The sequence below is a fragment of the Typopeltis vanoorti genome, chromosome 16, assembly GCF_054136105.1.
Source record: "Typopeltis vanoorti isolate ZY-2024b chromosome 16, IOZ_Tvanoo_1.0, whole genome shotgun sequence".
Classification (NCBI taxonomy): Eukaryota; Metazoa; Arthropoda; class Arachnida; order Uropygi; family Thelyphonidae; genus Typopeltis; species Typopeltis vanoorti.
Genome location: NC_143564.1, coordinates 25,501,674 through 25,519,143, shown reverse-complemented (window position 1 = coordinate 25,519,143; position 17,470 = coordinate 25,501,674). Strand labels below are relative to the sequence as shown.

The 17,470-nt window shown below is 36.5% G+C and overlaps 1 protein-coding gene across 1 annotated transcript in view; it reads left to right on the top strand.

The window, feature by feature from the left end:
• Dhc98D (Dynein heavy chain at 89D) overlaps positions 1–17,470 on the top strand; it is a 1,285,966-nt gene that overhangs the window by 475,943 nt on the left and 792,553 nt on the right. The window contains exons 26-27 of the mRNA XM_090406627.1: positions 3,178–3,294; positions 14,686–14,786. Coding sequence (XP_090262753.1) covers positions 3,178–3,294; positions 14,686–14,786 — 218 coding nt within the window. The remainder of the gene's footprint in view (positions 1–3,177; positions 3,295–14,685; positions 14,787–17,470) is intronic.

Here is a 17,470-nt window from a genome sequence, read left to right as displayed (position 1 = left end):
TATTTTTCCCATTATATTTTCAACATATCTACGAGGATGTGCACTAGATATTATCGTAATATGCATAATACAAATAAATAAATAAATAAATGACGAAGGCTAAGAATCACTGCTAAAATATCATTGGATATAAATTTTTGATACCAAAAAGACTCACAATCGGAAACCGAGTAATGCAGTTTAGCATTTTAACATTTTTTTTTTTTATTTTGTCTTTATGAATAACAAAAAATCGTTTCTAAAACTGAAATGTGATGATCCATATAATGCGATTTCGCTAGAAACGAAAGAAAAAGGACATATTTATTTCAATAAATATTGTTTAAAAATATACATATTTGACATAATATTTTCAAAGCAAACATTTGAAAATTCTGAAATTCGAAAAAAAATTATTCAATTATTATACGTAAAGTGAAAGATCAATCAGTGCAACTCTTCCGGTGCACTGATTTGTAGAATTACCAAGTATTTATAAGACGTAGATTATTTCAGAAATAGCTTCCAGCAGCAGAAGAAGTAATATTTAGATTTTTTTAAAAGAAAAACAAACACAAATAATACTACTGAACTTTCTTTTGTGTGGTATGCATATAAACAATTTTGCATGGTGAAAATATAGCATATTATTTCTAAAATTTCACATAATTTCAGCGGGCAGTAGAACAGCTGGTTTTAGATTGCAAATAAATAGAACAGATTTAGAAGCTTCACGATACAATCTGATTGCCGTATATCTTTTGTCAAAATGGTAAAATTAAGTAATTGATTTTGAATGCTGTCTAGAAAAGCTTTCAAACCTGTATAGAAATTTAGAGTAGTTATGCAATTCAGTTAGAAAATCTTCAAAATGAGCAAAAATGTTGAATCATTCCGTATATGATATTTTTCACATTATATTTTCAACATATCTACGAGGTTATGCACTAGATATTATCGTAATATGCATAATACAAATAAATAAATAAATGACGAAGGGGAAGAATCACTGCTAAAATATCATTGGATATAAATTTTTGATACCAAAAAGACACAATCGGAAACCGAGTAAGGCAATTTAGCATTTTAACATTTTTTTTTATTTTGTCTTTATGAATAACAAAAAATCGTTTCTAAATATGAAATGTGATGATCCATATAATGCTATTTCGCTAGAAACGAAAGAAAAAGGACATATTTATTTCAATAAATATTATTTAAAAATATAAATATTTGACATAATATTTTCAAAGCAAACATTTGAAAATTTTAAAATTCGAAAAAAAATTATTCAATTATTATACGTAAAGTGAAAGAACAATCAGTGCATCTCTTCCAGTGCACTGATTTGTAGAATAAAATACACCAAATTCACTATCACTAAATAGATTCATTGCAAAAGCTGATCAGTGGGCATTTCAGGATTGATTTTTTTTTCGCATATGTGAAATTGGTTTCAATTTTTGGGAAGAGACACAATAAATCATTTTAGAGGCAAGAAAGGTCAAATAACTTAGGACAGTAAAATGAAATTCTAAGCGACACAATAGACGTAAAGACAGGGGGAGGGGACACAAAGGTCACTCAGCAACAGTTAATCCACTAATGCTATAGAATAGCCGTAACGAGATTAACGGCGGAGGAAGGTAATGGCATGATAAAAGGTAGAATGCCGACAAAGTTTTGAACCATGAAAAATGCTAGGGAGTGTTGAATATTTCATCCACACCGGCCGGTTGGGAGGTTAATTTAAATAATGTTTATAACGCCAAAATGAAGCCTATTGGCTCTTTATATTTAAGTAACTTAATGGGTGCACCTTTTTTGACAACTCGTATAGCAGAGTATATAATCTTTTTTCGCTATACCCTTTGGTATTAATTTGGTCTAGCTACTCACTGATGAAGCCTCAAAAAAGGCTGAAACCGGTCTGGGTAGTGACCTCCCACCATAATGTAATAACAGTATACATTTCCTAGGAAATGTGTTTTTACATTATGGAAAATACCAAGAATAGCGATCAGAACTTTACCACCTTTGCTGCAAGTTGCCCGAGATTGTACTACGTACTAGGACTACTTGCATTAGCTCACGCTAGTAATCGCCGATACTTTATAGTTTACTATATTCGGCATGAAACTCTCTGATTCCAATCATTGAGTTTCTTATTCGGTTTTAAAACAATGTGGGATTTAATATCCCCTTAATTTAAATAATGTTTATATCGCTGAAATGAAGCCTATTGGCTCTTTATATTTAAGTAATCATTAATGGTTTTTTTTTTTTTTAATAATACATTTATTCTGTTATCTATCTGTGTTCTTGCTCTAGGCATAACATCACACAGCTCTTACTATTTTAAATAATTCACTGTCCTTTTTCTACTTTGCAATCAAATTGCATGATGATGATGATCATGGCCTGTAATTTTCTGGTTGAAATATTTGGCTATTAAAATTTATTATTCACTATTTTCTTTTATTATTTTAATTTGTTATTACTTTCACACTCACTTCCTTGTATACCACTATGACTGCTCTTTTGCTTGCCTTTTCTTGTGCTCTGTTGCTTAATGACACAATTTTCCTCAACCTTCTGCATCTTATTACTAAATTCCTTACATTCTCCTTTTATTTATTTATTTTGTCCAGCAGCATTCATTCCTTGATCCTTGCTGTTATATGCTGAAATATCTGTATTCAGGTTAGCATACTTCCTTCAAACCCACACTCTCTTCTATCTCATATTTGACCTCTTGACATACGCATATTTAGCATTGCTCGAGGTATGCACTCTGTCAGCAATAAGCTGTCCTCAAGAAATTCACAACTCCTAATACTTGACTTGCTATCTGTTTAATACAGTGACTTTGATCTTACTGCAGTTTTCCCTTTTATTCAAAAAAAAAAAAAAAAAAAAAAACTTTTTTTTGCAGAATTGAATGAAGGATTAGTTTTACACCAAGGAATCTGCTAAGTGGCATATCCATTTACCCATATTGATGTTAGAAATCTTTCCTTAAACAGTATAAAAATAAAGGACTAGTGAAAAGATCTGTTTGCTTGACTACGCTGATTTTAGTTTGCCATTGATTGCCAACCTGTAATTAAAATAAATGTTTAATGAAATAGCTTAATTAAAGTTTAAGCAATTAAAACCATATGCCAATAATTTTTCTTCCATTTTCTTCCATTATAGGTTTGGTGGACTGCAGAAGTTGAAAATGTTTTTGATCAAGTGAAAGCTGGGCAAAGGGGTGCCATGAAAAAATATGCTACACAGATGCATCAACAAATAGATGAATTAGTGATGAAGGTAATTTTGATTTCAAAATCAATAATCCCACTTTAATATTAGCATGCATTTAATTTTATATAATGAAAGACAATGTTTGTTACGTATACATCTCTCTCAGGGTTTGGAACATTACCTGAGACTCATAATCCAGAATGGCATCAAGGCAAAATATACAAGCATTGCTCAAATATTATTCACCTTTATAGAAGAGGTGAGAAAACTGAGGTTTTGAATTATAAGCCAATCTGTGTGTCTGTAGCTGTGGTTATGATAGAGGAGAGGTTGGTAAGGACCAGGATACAACGTTTGGGTTGATAATGGCATCATTCTCATTGATTGTCAGGTTGGGCTTACTATGGATAATTGTGTTTTCGCAGTATGCTTACATATTACAATAAGGTGGCAAATGAGAGGCATGTTGAAATTTTGCAATGGTTGTTGATATGTCTGCATGACAAGTTGGTAATTAAACTGAAAGGATTTAGGCTGGATAACAGATTTGTGAATTCAATTATTAGGTATTTTAATGGAATGAATATAGCACAGAGGATCAATAAAATGCAAGCTTATTAGATCCTCTATTTTATCTATCACAGAGAGAGAGAGAGATCATCAGGGATACAATCTCAAAATGGTAAAAAAAGTGCATGTGCATGCACACGCACACACAAAGAAAAAAAAAATTCAAAATTATAAATGGGAAAAAACTAGGCAAAAAGCCTCAAGTCCTACAAAGGGTGTCCTCCCTCAATTCCTATAAAGGGCTAAGAATTAAAGTTTCCCAAATCTTGGGAAGTTTAACACAACATATTCATTATGATTAGGCTGATTTAACAAATCTACTGCTAATTCTAAGAAGTCTTTCAAGTTTAAATTTTTGTTACAGTGAAACATAGTAATTTTTTTCCATTTGTTTCTGTGCAAGTTATCCAAAACATGGTCAGCAAGACTAGACTGACCATAGTTATGGCAGCAAATGTATTTCATTAGTCAATCCAGTGGCATGTTTCAAGCAAATGGGCTGAAAGACCTGCTTTTCCCACGATGAAGGTACTTGATTTGTTGTTTATGTTCTTCTTTCCATTTTGGGATTCTGCAGCCTGTTTCACCTATGTAGGGTAGGTTACAGATGCAACAGATTTGGTATAAACTTAGGTGGACAAAAGAAGGAAGTGAATCTTTAGGAGTTTAGTATACAATGCAAAGATAGACAGCACTTACATAATGATTTGAATAGGCTGGAAATTTAGAAAAATGAAAATGGCTGTCAATTTAATATTAGTAAGTGTAAAGTTATGCACGTTGGAGTTATTAGATTTCCAGCAGCATATTATATTAGCAGGGGTTATACTATGCTACAAGAAACTGAGGAAACAAGGGATCTTGGCATATTGGTGGATAGGAATTTGAAGTTCAAAGGTCACGTAGCAAAAGTTTCAAATACAACTCAGAGGATAATTGCGATGTTGAAGTGAACCTTGACATGTAAGAATAATAAAGTCATTTTACCTCTTTATAAGGCTTTGATAAGATAAGAATTTTTTGAACTTTTGAACTTTGATAAGAATATTGTGTGCAGATTTGGTCTCCTGGATTCCAAGGGGATAGATAAAGAAGCTGTGGAAAGTGTGCAAAGAAGAGTTACAAAGCTTATATCTGGATTATGGGATTTGGATTATGAGGACAGATTGTGAGTATGTGAATTACAGACTCTGGTTAACAGAGGAAAGAGGGTGATATGAATGGGTGTTATAAGATAGCATCTGATAAAATTTTTCGTTATATGGAAGGTGGGGAGAGAACACGAGGGCATCCATGGAAGTTAAGTTTATTCGCAGTCAAGGAAGAGGTAAGAGCTAGGATTTTCTCTCACAGAGCAATGAGTGAGTGGAATAGTTTACTTTTAGAGGTTGTGAGTATATCTAGTGTGAATAAATTTAAGAGGAAGTATGACAGCTGGTTTGGGTGATTTATAGCCTCCTTTGATGAGTCCTTGACTCACTCAGAGTCTTAGATGATAATGATAATAATAATAATAATAATAATAATAATAATACTTTATATTTTTATTGATGATTTAAATGAGGCCTTAATGTTGTATTTTTATGCGGTACTGTCTATTGTTTCAGATGATTCTCATATATGGGGGGAATATGCAGCGTTACTGTAGTCATATTTATTTTTGATTTTAATTTTGTGGAGAATACTATTAATTGTTTTCTTGTTATAACCATTTTTTATAAACGTTTTTTGTATTATTTCATATTCATTTTTCAGAGCCTTCTCATCAAAGCAAATTGTTAAGGCTTAAGACAAATTGTTTTTGAATGCTACTGACACCTAAAGATACTCATACCACCACATGGTGGTGGTGGTATGCGTCTCTGTGTATGTATTGTGTTGTGTGTGTTGGTTTACAGTAGACACAGAAGGATAGACATCCTGATGGCAGGCATAATCTAAATATCTCATGTAACAAGTGTATCCAGAAAAGGAAGTGTGTTATTGTTTTCAATTTCAGTGGTGAATTGAGTATATATCTGTGTTGCTTGTTTAGGTGGCTGAGGAAACTTTTTAAAGTTTGGTGGACGTGAGACTAAATGGTGAATATGTTATCAATATATTCAAATTAAATTCAAGTTAGTCAAATTAAAGATGCTAAGAAATTATATTCTTGGTTTAATCCTTTATCCAAGTGTAAGCAAAAAAAAAAAAAAAAAAAAAAAAATATATATATATATATATATATATATATATATATATATATATTTTTTTTTATTGTAAACATAACAATCTTATATACAGGATTAACTGGTTTTTGGTTCTCTGCAGTCAGACAGAGAGGTTACATGCTCATACTCTTGTTGAGGTATGTTACATCGAAGTCACTTATAAGGCTAATTACATTTTTTTTTTAAAAATAAATTAAAGCCATTAAGAGTTATTTTAACATGATAACATATGATCTTATTTTAACATAAGAACATAAATGTGGAAGAACATAGAAGTTACTATTGCACAATATTATCTATTAACATGAGAGTGCCAGCTGATTAACTTTCGCACTGTTAAGCACAAAAATCCTTCTTTCTTCCCCCTTTTTTGGGGGGGGGGTAAAGGTGTCACTTCTATGCTGGAAAGTGGATTATAATGCAGTCGCCCTGCTCAGCCAGGAGTTGATTCCGTGGATTCCATTCTTGGTGGAAAAGATCTAAGGTGTTGTTTTGCCTATGGTGGTGATGCTTGTGTAGGATCCGACATCTCACCTTTTGTTGGAAGGCTGCAGTGAGTTGGTCAGTTGCCTCTCTCTGTGAAGTTGCTGTGCTGTCTGGTCTTGTATGTCTGAGGTAGAAGTTGTATATTACCGCTTTTGCGGTGATGAAAAGGTAATTGCAGAATGAATGGTTATTTGACTCCACATGGATATTGAAATATTGAAATATTCCTCTTCTGTATGAAGATTACCACAGGTAAGAGCTGCCGTTTCCCTAGTCAAACTGATTAATTTAGTGTTGACTGGGCATTCCAAGTAGATATGACGGACCGTTCCTAATTGGTAGCAGAAGAGGCAGTTATCTGAGACGTTTGAGTTAAATTTTCGTAATATAGTAGGAGTGGGTAATATATTATGCCACATTCTCCACTGAATATCTGCGTCAGGTTTGATGGCTCTTGTGTGATATGGTAGATCCCATTGAAATAGTGTTTGATCAGATGATGCAGGATTTTCCAACAAAGTGCTTTGGTTCGACTGTTGTGTTAGTGTGCTGTAGATCTTGTTGGTGTTGCTGGGTGTAAGTTTCTCCCATGAGTTATTGGTTTTTATCAGAAAGATAGGTGCCAAAACTTCTGAGTTTGGAGGGCTAAGCCCCACTTCTGTTATGCTATCAGGCATAGCGGCTTGAAACGCGCCCTTTACGGTGTCTATCTGCTCAGACTCATTCCCATATTCTAGGTTTTCGAGAGAATTTGGAAAGCGCCAGGTGAGGCTTGGAGAAAGAATGTCACCCAAGATCCTCACGTTTCGCCAGCTTCATGGAGGAAAGAAAAATTTTTTCTGAGTGATCGGGCTTCTTACCATCGTGTTGTGAAAGATGGGTTCCATGAGGATTTCAGATAGGGATGCTGTCTTCACTGTGTGCTGGAGGTTTAGCTTCTTCCATCGTCGAAGGGCATCTTTGTAGAAGTTTGTTAAATTTACAGGCACTTGAGCTGTTGTCATTCTTAAGGTGGTGGAGAGAGAGAGACCTCTAGTGGCAGAAGTGAAAATATACTCAGTGGTGCATTTGTGTGATATTTCCTGTTGTAGGGCATTTATGAGAAATCGAGCGCGGAACGTTGTTATCCTGTTGTCAATGGAGACCAACTTTTGTCCTCCATCTTTGAGAGAAGTACATAGCTGGGAGTAGGAAAGCCAGTTTGTTTTATTCCATATGAATCGATATATGGTTGACTTTATTTGTTTGATGAATTGCACTGGTGGCGTAAGAATCTTTAGTGTATGCCAAAGGACACTGGTGGCTATTTGGTTAACGATTATTGTTCTCCCTCTTGTGGAGGCAGAGGCTCGTATTGCTGCCCACTTTCCTAGAACTTGCTTGAAACGCTTGTTTAGTGTTTCCCAGTTCTTATCCACATAAGAGGGTGTGTTTCCTAGGTAAATCCCCAGGTATTTGTTTCCCTCTGTGGACCAGGTACCAGACATTGGGGAATCGGTTCGGTTTTTCCATTTGCCACACCACAGTCCTATGGTTTTATGTGTGTTTAGTTTGGCTCCTGAGGCTGCCTGATATTGTTGGTATACCATTTGTATGTTATGAAAGTCCTCTTCTTTGCGGGCTATGATTGTAACATCATCAGCATATGCTGTCAGGGTTATGGTTTGGTAGGGAAGTTTAGGGCGGCATGCTTTGAGCAGCATGCTGAGTCTACACAAAAAGGGTTCGATGGCAATTGTGTAAAGAGGACCGGAGAGTGGACAGCCTTGTTTAATACCTCTGCTGTATGGTGCAGTTATGGTAAGCCTGTTGTTTATTTTCATGCAAAACTGTGCCTTGGCATACAACATTTTAATAGAGTGAATGATGCCTGAGCCAAAGCCAAATGCTTTTAAGCAGTTGAAGAGGTAAAGGTGTTTAACGCGGTCGAAAGCTTTTTCTTGGTCTAGTGTTACAAGACCCATTGTTTCACTGTTGTTGTTCGCTATGCTTATGAGATCCCTTATGAGGTGTAGGTTTTCGTGGATAGATCTTCCAGGGATGGAATAGCTCTGATGCCTATTTATTATTTCGCTCAGAGCGGGTTTAAGTTTGTTGGCAATGGCTTTGAATATAATTTTGCAGTCGGTGTTTGTGATAGAGATGGGTCTCCAGTTTCCTAGTTTCGTCGCGTCTCCTTTCTTTGGAATGAGTTTGATAACTGATGTTGTCATATTGAGTGGAAAGCCATTGGTATTCGCTTCGACAAATACTCTGTAGAGGATAGGTCCAAGCTGTTCCCAGAAGGACTGATAAAATTCAGTGGTGAGCCCGTCTATGCCAGGAGATTTATCTTTAGGTAAGGAGGTGCAGGCAGTTTTCAGATCGTGTAACGTGATAGGGAGTTCTGTGTTACTCCTTGTTGTTGGTGAGAGTCTTTTCACATCGGAGAGAATTATATTCATGGCCTCCATAGATGTTGGGTTGGCTTGGTACAAATTTTTGTAGTACTGCAAGGTATATAAGAGGATTTCGTCATGATTTTCTATGATGTTTCCATTATCTGTTTTAATAGCAGATATAGTGGTGCACTCTTGTTGGCGTTTTTCTAGTGAAAAGAAATACTTTGTAGGGGCATCTGCGAAGTTAATATGTTTGCGTCGTGCTCTTATTAGTGCTCCTCTTGCAGAGTGCTCTAGGTGTGAGCGTATGGTGGCTTCTAGGGACTGGTATTCCTCAGTTATTGCATTCTGGATGATGCAATTGCTGTTGTTGTTGCAAATTTTTAAGGGCTGAATGCTTATTCAAATTTCTTCGGTGACTATATTTTTGGGTGAATACCTTAACTTTGGATTTAAAAAGTGACCACCACTCGGAAATTGATTGTGAAGTAGGTATATTATCTCTGATGAGAGTTTCGATATAGATTTTAGAGGTTCTGAGATATTCTGTATCCTTTAGTAGGCTGTTGTTAAATATCCAGTATGCTCCTCCTTTGTATCTGGTGTGTCCAGGAAAGCAAATGTTAAGAAGGATGGAATCATGGTCTGATGCATGAGATGGATGGTATGTGACTCTCCTGATGTAGGGTATTGTGTGCATCGATGTGTAGTATCTGTCGAGCCGTGCCTGGTATAAGACACTGGTAGGACCACCTTTGGCTCTCCAGGAGAACATTTTCTCATGTGGGTGCAAGTGTCTGAAGGTGTCAGTCAGCTCGAAGTCATTTATTACATCCTGGAGAAGCTGAGCTAGTGAGTGTCGATGTTCTTGGCATTGCTGTCTGTCCATTGCAGGATCCAGAGTGCAGTTGAAATCCCCTGCCAGTATGATGTGGTCATTGACCTTGCTGAGGTGGTTTCGCACAAACTCCAGTACCTGCACTGCAAGCTGGTCATTTTGTGGGATGTATATGTTAATGATATATATTTTCTTTCCTGTCTGAGTTGTAATGAGTGCATATATTGCACACCCAGGAAAGGTATCGATTATTTCTACTTTTAGAGTGCTGTTTTGGTGAATTCCAATGCTGACTCCCGATCCATGAAGTTGTATGGCAGGACAGTGGTGCATGGTATAAGGCCAGTTCTTCCAGTGTTGATATGAAGCTTTGCTGTTGCAATGGAAGTTTGTTTCCTGCAGCATAACTATTTCTGGCCGGTGGGCAAGGATATGCTGCAGGACCAGCCTGTTTCGCAGTGGTGTGGCACATCCTCTAGCGTTTAGTGAGAGAAGGTTTATTGAGGTGCTCATTATTTTTATGGTTTAGTTTTATTTGGTGCGGTAATCCTCACTTCCTTTACGGATAGTTACGCTGCCGCTGAGATTCAAGCCCGTTTATCAGGTAGTATATCCTTTTCCTGAGATTGGTGGTTTTTCTCCCTCTTTTTCCTGCCAGAATAGTTCTTAATTCTTCCAGCTGGGTGATAAGGCCACTGATGTCAGCGGTGTAGTCATAGGCTGTCAGCAGTTTTTGTGAAGAGCCTTGAACTTTTTTAAGAAAGCTCTGAAGCTGCTCACTTGTAAGTGGGCCTTCAGTGTGAGGAAGACCTGCATTTCCAGTTTCCTCTTCATCATCTGAGGACTCAAGAAGCTCGATCTCTTCATCCCCCTCTACAGGCTGTTGGGAGGGTTCCAGAATGCTTGGAGGCAAAGGTTCCCTGCTGCAGCTGCGCTGGTTTGTCTTTGGCTTTTTTTCCGTTTTTGTTTCTTGCTCCTCTTCGTTATTTGTATCTTTATCAGAGTTAGTTAGTTGTCTGTGTTCCGTTTCCTTTTCTCTAGGATTGCTTTTAATCGATGTTGGTGGAGGTTCTTTCGAAAGTTGGGTTTCTTTAGTGCTACCACTTGATTTTGTCTCCTCGGTACTGGACTGAGAGCTGTTTCCTTGAGATCTTTGTTGTTTGTTAGGGATGCTCTGTATTTTGGGGTTGGCTGCTTGCTGCTTCTGATTCTCTGATCTGCTAGGGTTAGTAGTATTGTTAACCGGTTTCTCATTTCTGGGTATATATGGGCATAACTTCCTTACATGGCCTTCTTCGTGGCAGTAAAAGCACTGAGCAGCAACAGTAATATAAAAGGTGTAGGGTACTCCGTCTATTTCTGTGTTGATTATTTTGGGTATGGAGCCAATTGTATTGTCCCCAAAGTGCATTAGAGCCTGTCTTCTAAAGCTCTTGATGTGAGCAAATTCAGGCCTAGTTGTAGAGGCGCGTAGCGTTCGGATTTTACCTGTCACTGCGCTGTATTTTGATAGTAATCCGCGAAGCATTTGATGGCTTATTTCCGGTCGGACATTTGACACTGTTACTTTTGTGGGAGCAAGTGCGATTGGTGAGACATTCACGTGGCATGCTCCGATGTCTATTCCCTTTTCAATTAATGTCTCAGACCAAGATGCGTTGTTAAAGTACATTTGTACGGTTCCGGCAACTCTTGAAATGTGAGTTATATTTTTTGGGGGAACATGTTGAGCTACTGCATCTAGATACTTTTCCAGTGGGGTATTTTCGATTGCGAAAATTACAATTCCGTTATCTCGGGAAAAACGGTTGGCTAGGTGAACGTTTGTACGCGCGGTGGTCGTTGTTGCAGTAGTATTAATTCGCACGGAGGTATTAGCTACAATGTTGGCATAAGAGACAGAGAGTACTGACCTTTGTCCGTTGTTGTCCGGGGGGCTGAGACTGATGTCTTTTCCTTCTCTGGAGCTGTGTCTGGCGTCTTTTCCTTGATCGGAATTCTGCGACCTTTGACCGATTCCTGCTGAGCTCGGGCGTGGACCGGCTGCTGCTGGTGGTGATTTGCTGTGGTTTATACTGGCCATTGCTTCGGGCGAATATGGGGAAACGCAAGCTATCACAAATTCCCGGTACTCGAAGGCATACCGTTGTAACAATAAGCACACGAACAAAGAAGATTTTAAAATTTTAAATTTAATATAACTTTTCCTAGCTTCACAAAATTAGAAAACTAATTTTTTAACGCGATAGATTAGGTGCTTACGATTATGTAGGTATAAATCTTGAAGTTGATTGACGTATTCGACCACACAAATATATATATATATAGATAGATAGATACACCTGAAAGGATGTGTACTTTGCATTATGGGATACTAATGCAACTGATGTGAAGTTATTTGCCTCTATATACAAGTAGCCAAGTTGTGAAGATATTTCACATACAAACTTTCTTTGCTTACACTTGGATAAAGGATTAAACCAAGAATAAAATTTCTTGGCATCTTTAATTTATAGTATGACCAAGTAAAAATCTTTCAATATCTTAGCCAGACCTTGGGTTTCAAGATCTTTGAATCTAGAGCCCATTGCTTTGAATGTTTCACATATAAGGGGAAAGAAGAGAGCTCATCGCTGTACCATAGCATATACCAAGCTTGTTATTGTTTGTGTGTCTGTGTGTGTGTGTATTCCTGAAGATGAGCTTGATATAAAGATCAAGCTCATCTTCAGGAATACACAGATCAAAATCAAATGATCAAAGATCAAAATCTCAAATGTTATTTTAGTTTTAATTAAAATAATTTTTTGACACTGGAGTGTGTATCCATAATTATTCATAATGATTGTTGATCACTGTATAACCCTGAAAGAAAGAATAATTGACCTAAGATGGTTTCCTGTCACTGGAATGTTGGGCATGAAAAGAGATTAAAAAATGCTGTTTGCAGAACCTCTTAGATTGAAAAGGTGGGGAATATGATTGAGATATGAGTTAGTAAGGAATTGTTAACAGAAGATAGGGAAAGAATTGGGTGGGGAGTGGAGTGAGTATCAGTTTTTCCTCAGAGAGTAAGTAGTTGGTGAATAGAATGTGTTATCTGCGATTGCAGCCAGTGTAGAAATAGTAAATGGGTATTTCCCTGTAATTCTAGAGCTTCTCTTTTCCCTTGTTTTCTTCTCCATCCAGCCTATACTCTCATAATAACTGAAATCATTGATAATGATAGCTCTCCTTGTAGTCCAGTATATATATATGTATATATATATATATATATATTTATACACCCTCTGTCCAAAAAGAAACCGAACTTTTCGAAAATAGAAGAAACTAGTGGCACACCTGTTGTTATCAACAACAATTATCTTTTTGTTGTCGAAACCGGCAACTTCATTAGTGTTGTGTCAACTGTTTATGACATTTGTTTCATTAGATGCCGAGTTATAGTGCCAAGAGTGACAGTGTGTTTTGACGAACAGTCGGAAAATGAGTTTCAAACAGAGAGCTGCGATTGAATTTTGTGTTAAACTTGGTAAAAGTTTTACCAAAACACATCATATGCTTCAAAATCATATGGAGATGAATGCTTATCCTATACTCAAGTTTGTGAGTGGTTTAAGTGATTTCAAAGTGGTCATGAGATGCTTGAGGACGACGAAAACTGGCCCATCCAAAACTGGACTGAGCAAAGTTAATATCCAAAAAGTGTGTGATTTCATCAAAGAAAACCCGAAATCATCCATGAGATTGATTGAAGATGAATTGGAGATTCCAAAATCAACTGTACACAACATTTTTACTGAGAGTTTGGGCCTTTGTAAATTGAATTCGTGATTTGTTCCCCACAAGTTGACTGATGACCAAAAAATGTATCGAATTGAACACTGCAAGGACCTCATTAAAGCTACTCATAAGGACTCAAACTTCTTTGAAATGATCGTTACTGGTGACAAAACATGGTATTTTGAGTATAAGCCCGAAACAAAGCACCAGAGTGCTGAGTGGAGACCACCAGAAGAGGGGCATCCAAAAAAAAGTCGCTTGGAGAGGTCAAAAGTAAAGACAATGCTGATTTGTTTCTACGATTCCAAGGGCATTATTCACAAAGAATTCATTCTGCCTGGCCAAACAGTCAACGGTGAGTTTTATTTCAAAGTTTTGAAATGATTGATAGAGAGAATTCGTCGCGTACGGCATGAATATCGTGATGACCTACCATTCATCAAAACACACTGTCACTCTTGGCACTATAACTCAGCTTCTAATGAAACAAATGTCATAAACAGTTGACACAACACTAATGAAGGTTGCCGCTTTCAACAACAAAAAGATACAACAGGTGGCGCCACTAGTTTCTTATATTTCGAAAAGTTCGGTTTCTTTTTGGACAGAGGGTGTATATGTGTATAGTTTAACTTCCATTCCTCTTCAGAGATAACCCTTGTTTGCAGCACCACTGAATTGCATGTTTTATTCCATTAAACTGTATCTCACACCAGACAGCTGGAATCCCCTTGCTATTACTCATGCTTCCATCAGTTGGAAATTTTACTTTGGTTGGATTCAGTCGTTGTGTGGTCATTAGCATTATTCTCCTACCCTTCTTTTTTTCCCTATCCTCCCCTAATGTCCCAAACCCAATACATTCTTTTCCTTTAAATATATTTCCTGCTATCAGTGAGATCTCACCAATGCCAATAATTTTTAGTCTCCCCCCCCCACCTCTACTAATGCTCATACAAAGATTTACTTTTCTCATCCAGAGACCACGTGTGCATGTACACCAATTTTAGTTTTGAACTGGCTGTTATGTCCATCATTTTAAAATAGTAATTTATGCTGTGAAGATTGCTGATAAGCATATCATTATTCTGCTTATCTATAAATTATTAAAAAGTTTTATCAGACTTTTCCAACTTGTCTTTTACAGCTTTTAATCAATATATATATATATATTTTATATTTCTCTCAGGTCAGGTCTCAGTTAAGTAAAAATGATAGGAAAAAGTTTAATACCGTCCTTATTATTGATGTCCATGCTAAAGATATAATTGATGGATTTGTTCGGGACAGGTGAGTATGCAGTATCTTGGTACCTAAATATCTAATTTTTACTGTTATATACAGGGTGTTCGGGATAAATTTGACATATTTATAATTAATTATATTTTTCCGTAAGTTACATGTATTAACACACACTTCTCTTCATTTAAAAGTTTGGACCCTTCTTCATTCATATACAAGATGTCAGAAAGGATGGATAGCTGGAACCCACCTGAATCATGGAAGAGAATAACTTGTATCATGATGATTCGTGCCCGCCATCAAAATAAGGATATTACGACTGCTGCCCAATGCTCCCTGAATACAGTAAAAACAATCAGGCATGAACTAGAGACTTGCAATGGTGACTACGAGGATGTAGCAAGAAGAAAGATCCCTAGCAGACGATCTGATTGCTTTCGTACAACAGAATTCCTCGCAAATCTGCAGGAACAGGTGTTGAAGAACCCTGGCATTGGAATTCGGGCTTTGTTCGTGGAGTTGCTAACTGTAGTCAAGCCCTGGATAACAAGGGTAGCCAATGGTAGGCTGTATGTATGGCAGCAGGATTCGGCCCCTTGCCACACCTCTGGGAAAAGTCAAAAATGGTTGTCTGAAAATTTCTACGACTTCATCAGTCCAAATGTTTGGCCTCCAAACTCCCCAGACCTTAACCCCATGGATTATTTTGTATGGGGCCAGTTGAAAAAGACACCAATCGCACTTCCAGTAATACAAAAGCCCAGTTAATGGATAAAATTAAAACAGTTTTTGCGGCCCTTCCCAGGGAGACTGTAGCATCAGCTTGTTCGAGGTTCCGAAGCAGAATTGAAGCTGTGATCGATGCTAATGGTGGTTATTTTGAGTAAATCTTGTTGATAGTATTGTAATTAACTCTGCCTGTAATGTTTTTTTGTCAATTCATTAAATTTAATAGATACAAAGAAGATTTTCTTTTTCCTTACGAAACTGTCAAATTTATCCCGAACACCCTGTGTTCGGGATAATATAATATAAAATGCTATTAATGAAGGTATATAGACACTGCACAATTAGGTAGATATTAGGGAATGTTATATGATGATAATGATCAGTCTGTATTTTCACCCACTACAGGCCGAAGACTTCTCCCATTGCAGGAGAATAGGATCTAATTCTCCCATGGTGACCCTGTCCAACTTGGGAGAGTGTATACATATTTGTATGAATGAATGTATGAAGCTAAAAGACAATCACTAACATCCATGTCCTAAGTGGGATTCAAACCCTCAGCCTCTTGGCTGGAGAGTAGCTATGCTAACCACTTTGACAATCAGGCCAGCAAATCTTATAGAGGTGGTTAGAATTGTTCAGAGAACTGTATATGTAAAATAAAGGATATAATATTAAAAAATGTTCAAATTATGAATACAATAGAGATTTGTAAGATTGATCTATATAATTTCAGAGTTTTGATTAAGTGTTTATTAAATTAGGAAGGCATTGAAATCAAAAAATACAAAATGACCAATTTGCAGACCCCAAAAAATTATGGACAGATTTCCTGTGTTAAAGTATTGTAAATGCAACTAGCTTAAGCTTGAGGCAAAGAGAGTTTTCTTCAACAACCACAATAAGCATCACAATTAACCCTTCGACATATAAATTATTTTTAAAGTTGGCTCTAAATTCGTTTGAAATTGACGCGAACTTCGTAACATCTGCGATATGTCAAAATCAATTTTGGTGCAATAAACAAAAGCCTTGTCACAGACGTCTTTGTATGTTAATGAGTTAAATAATAATGATTAGTTCTAATAAAATATAAACATTTCATTATATGTTATTAACATTTTATTGTTTAACATTTTATATATTATAATAAACATTTTATTATATTTTAATAAACATTTTATTAATGAACTTTAAGGTTTTAAACATAAATTCAGTTAATTTAACATTCTTAAGTTAAGTTTTTTCTAGTGTAATAGTATGAGTTCAGGATTAACGACAACTGTAGAAATTATCAGGGAATAATCACATGAAGTCTAGCATACGCTTATGTTCTAAATGTGAAGTGATATCTATCTGTGAAGTGATTTCCTCTCTCAAGGAAAAATTACAGTATCGTCATCCTTAAATGTCTTATTTGCACCCTCATGGATCATACAGGATAATAAGTAGCATTTCATGTAATGTTATTATTGTTATTATTATTTTCTTAACAACCATGGAGTCAGACTCATTGTGGGAGCTCAGTGCTAATCAACACACAGCATATCATATTACTCCTTACCTCCCTACCAGCCATGGTGGATAAAATAGTGTGACCAAATTGCACTTTTTATCCATGTTATTCAATGGGTGTTATAGAATCATATCCAGATTTAGCTGGACGTCTATAGACATCACGGCCGGTTGGGGGGGGGGGGTAAACTCCTCCACCATTTGCACTTTTATCACTTTCTAAGGCAATGGATTCCATGCTCCTGCTACTCTCCATGCAAAAATTTAATTTCTTACCCTTTTACTCATTTCCTCCTTTTGCAACCTCCAGCAATGGTCCCTTGTACTCGTTCTATCATATGAAAAACCTATTCAGTGTTAACCTTCATCAGCTTAAACATTTTAATATACCCCCCCCCCTTGTCTTCTGTCCGCCAAAAGATACCTCGGTATTTTCTTGTAGTCCTGTTATCATTTTTGTTATTCTTCTCTGTACCCTCTCCAAGGTT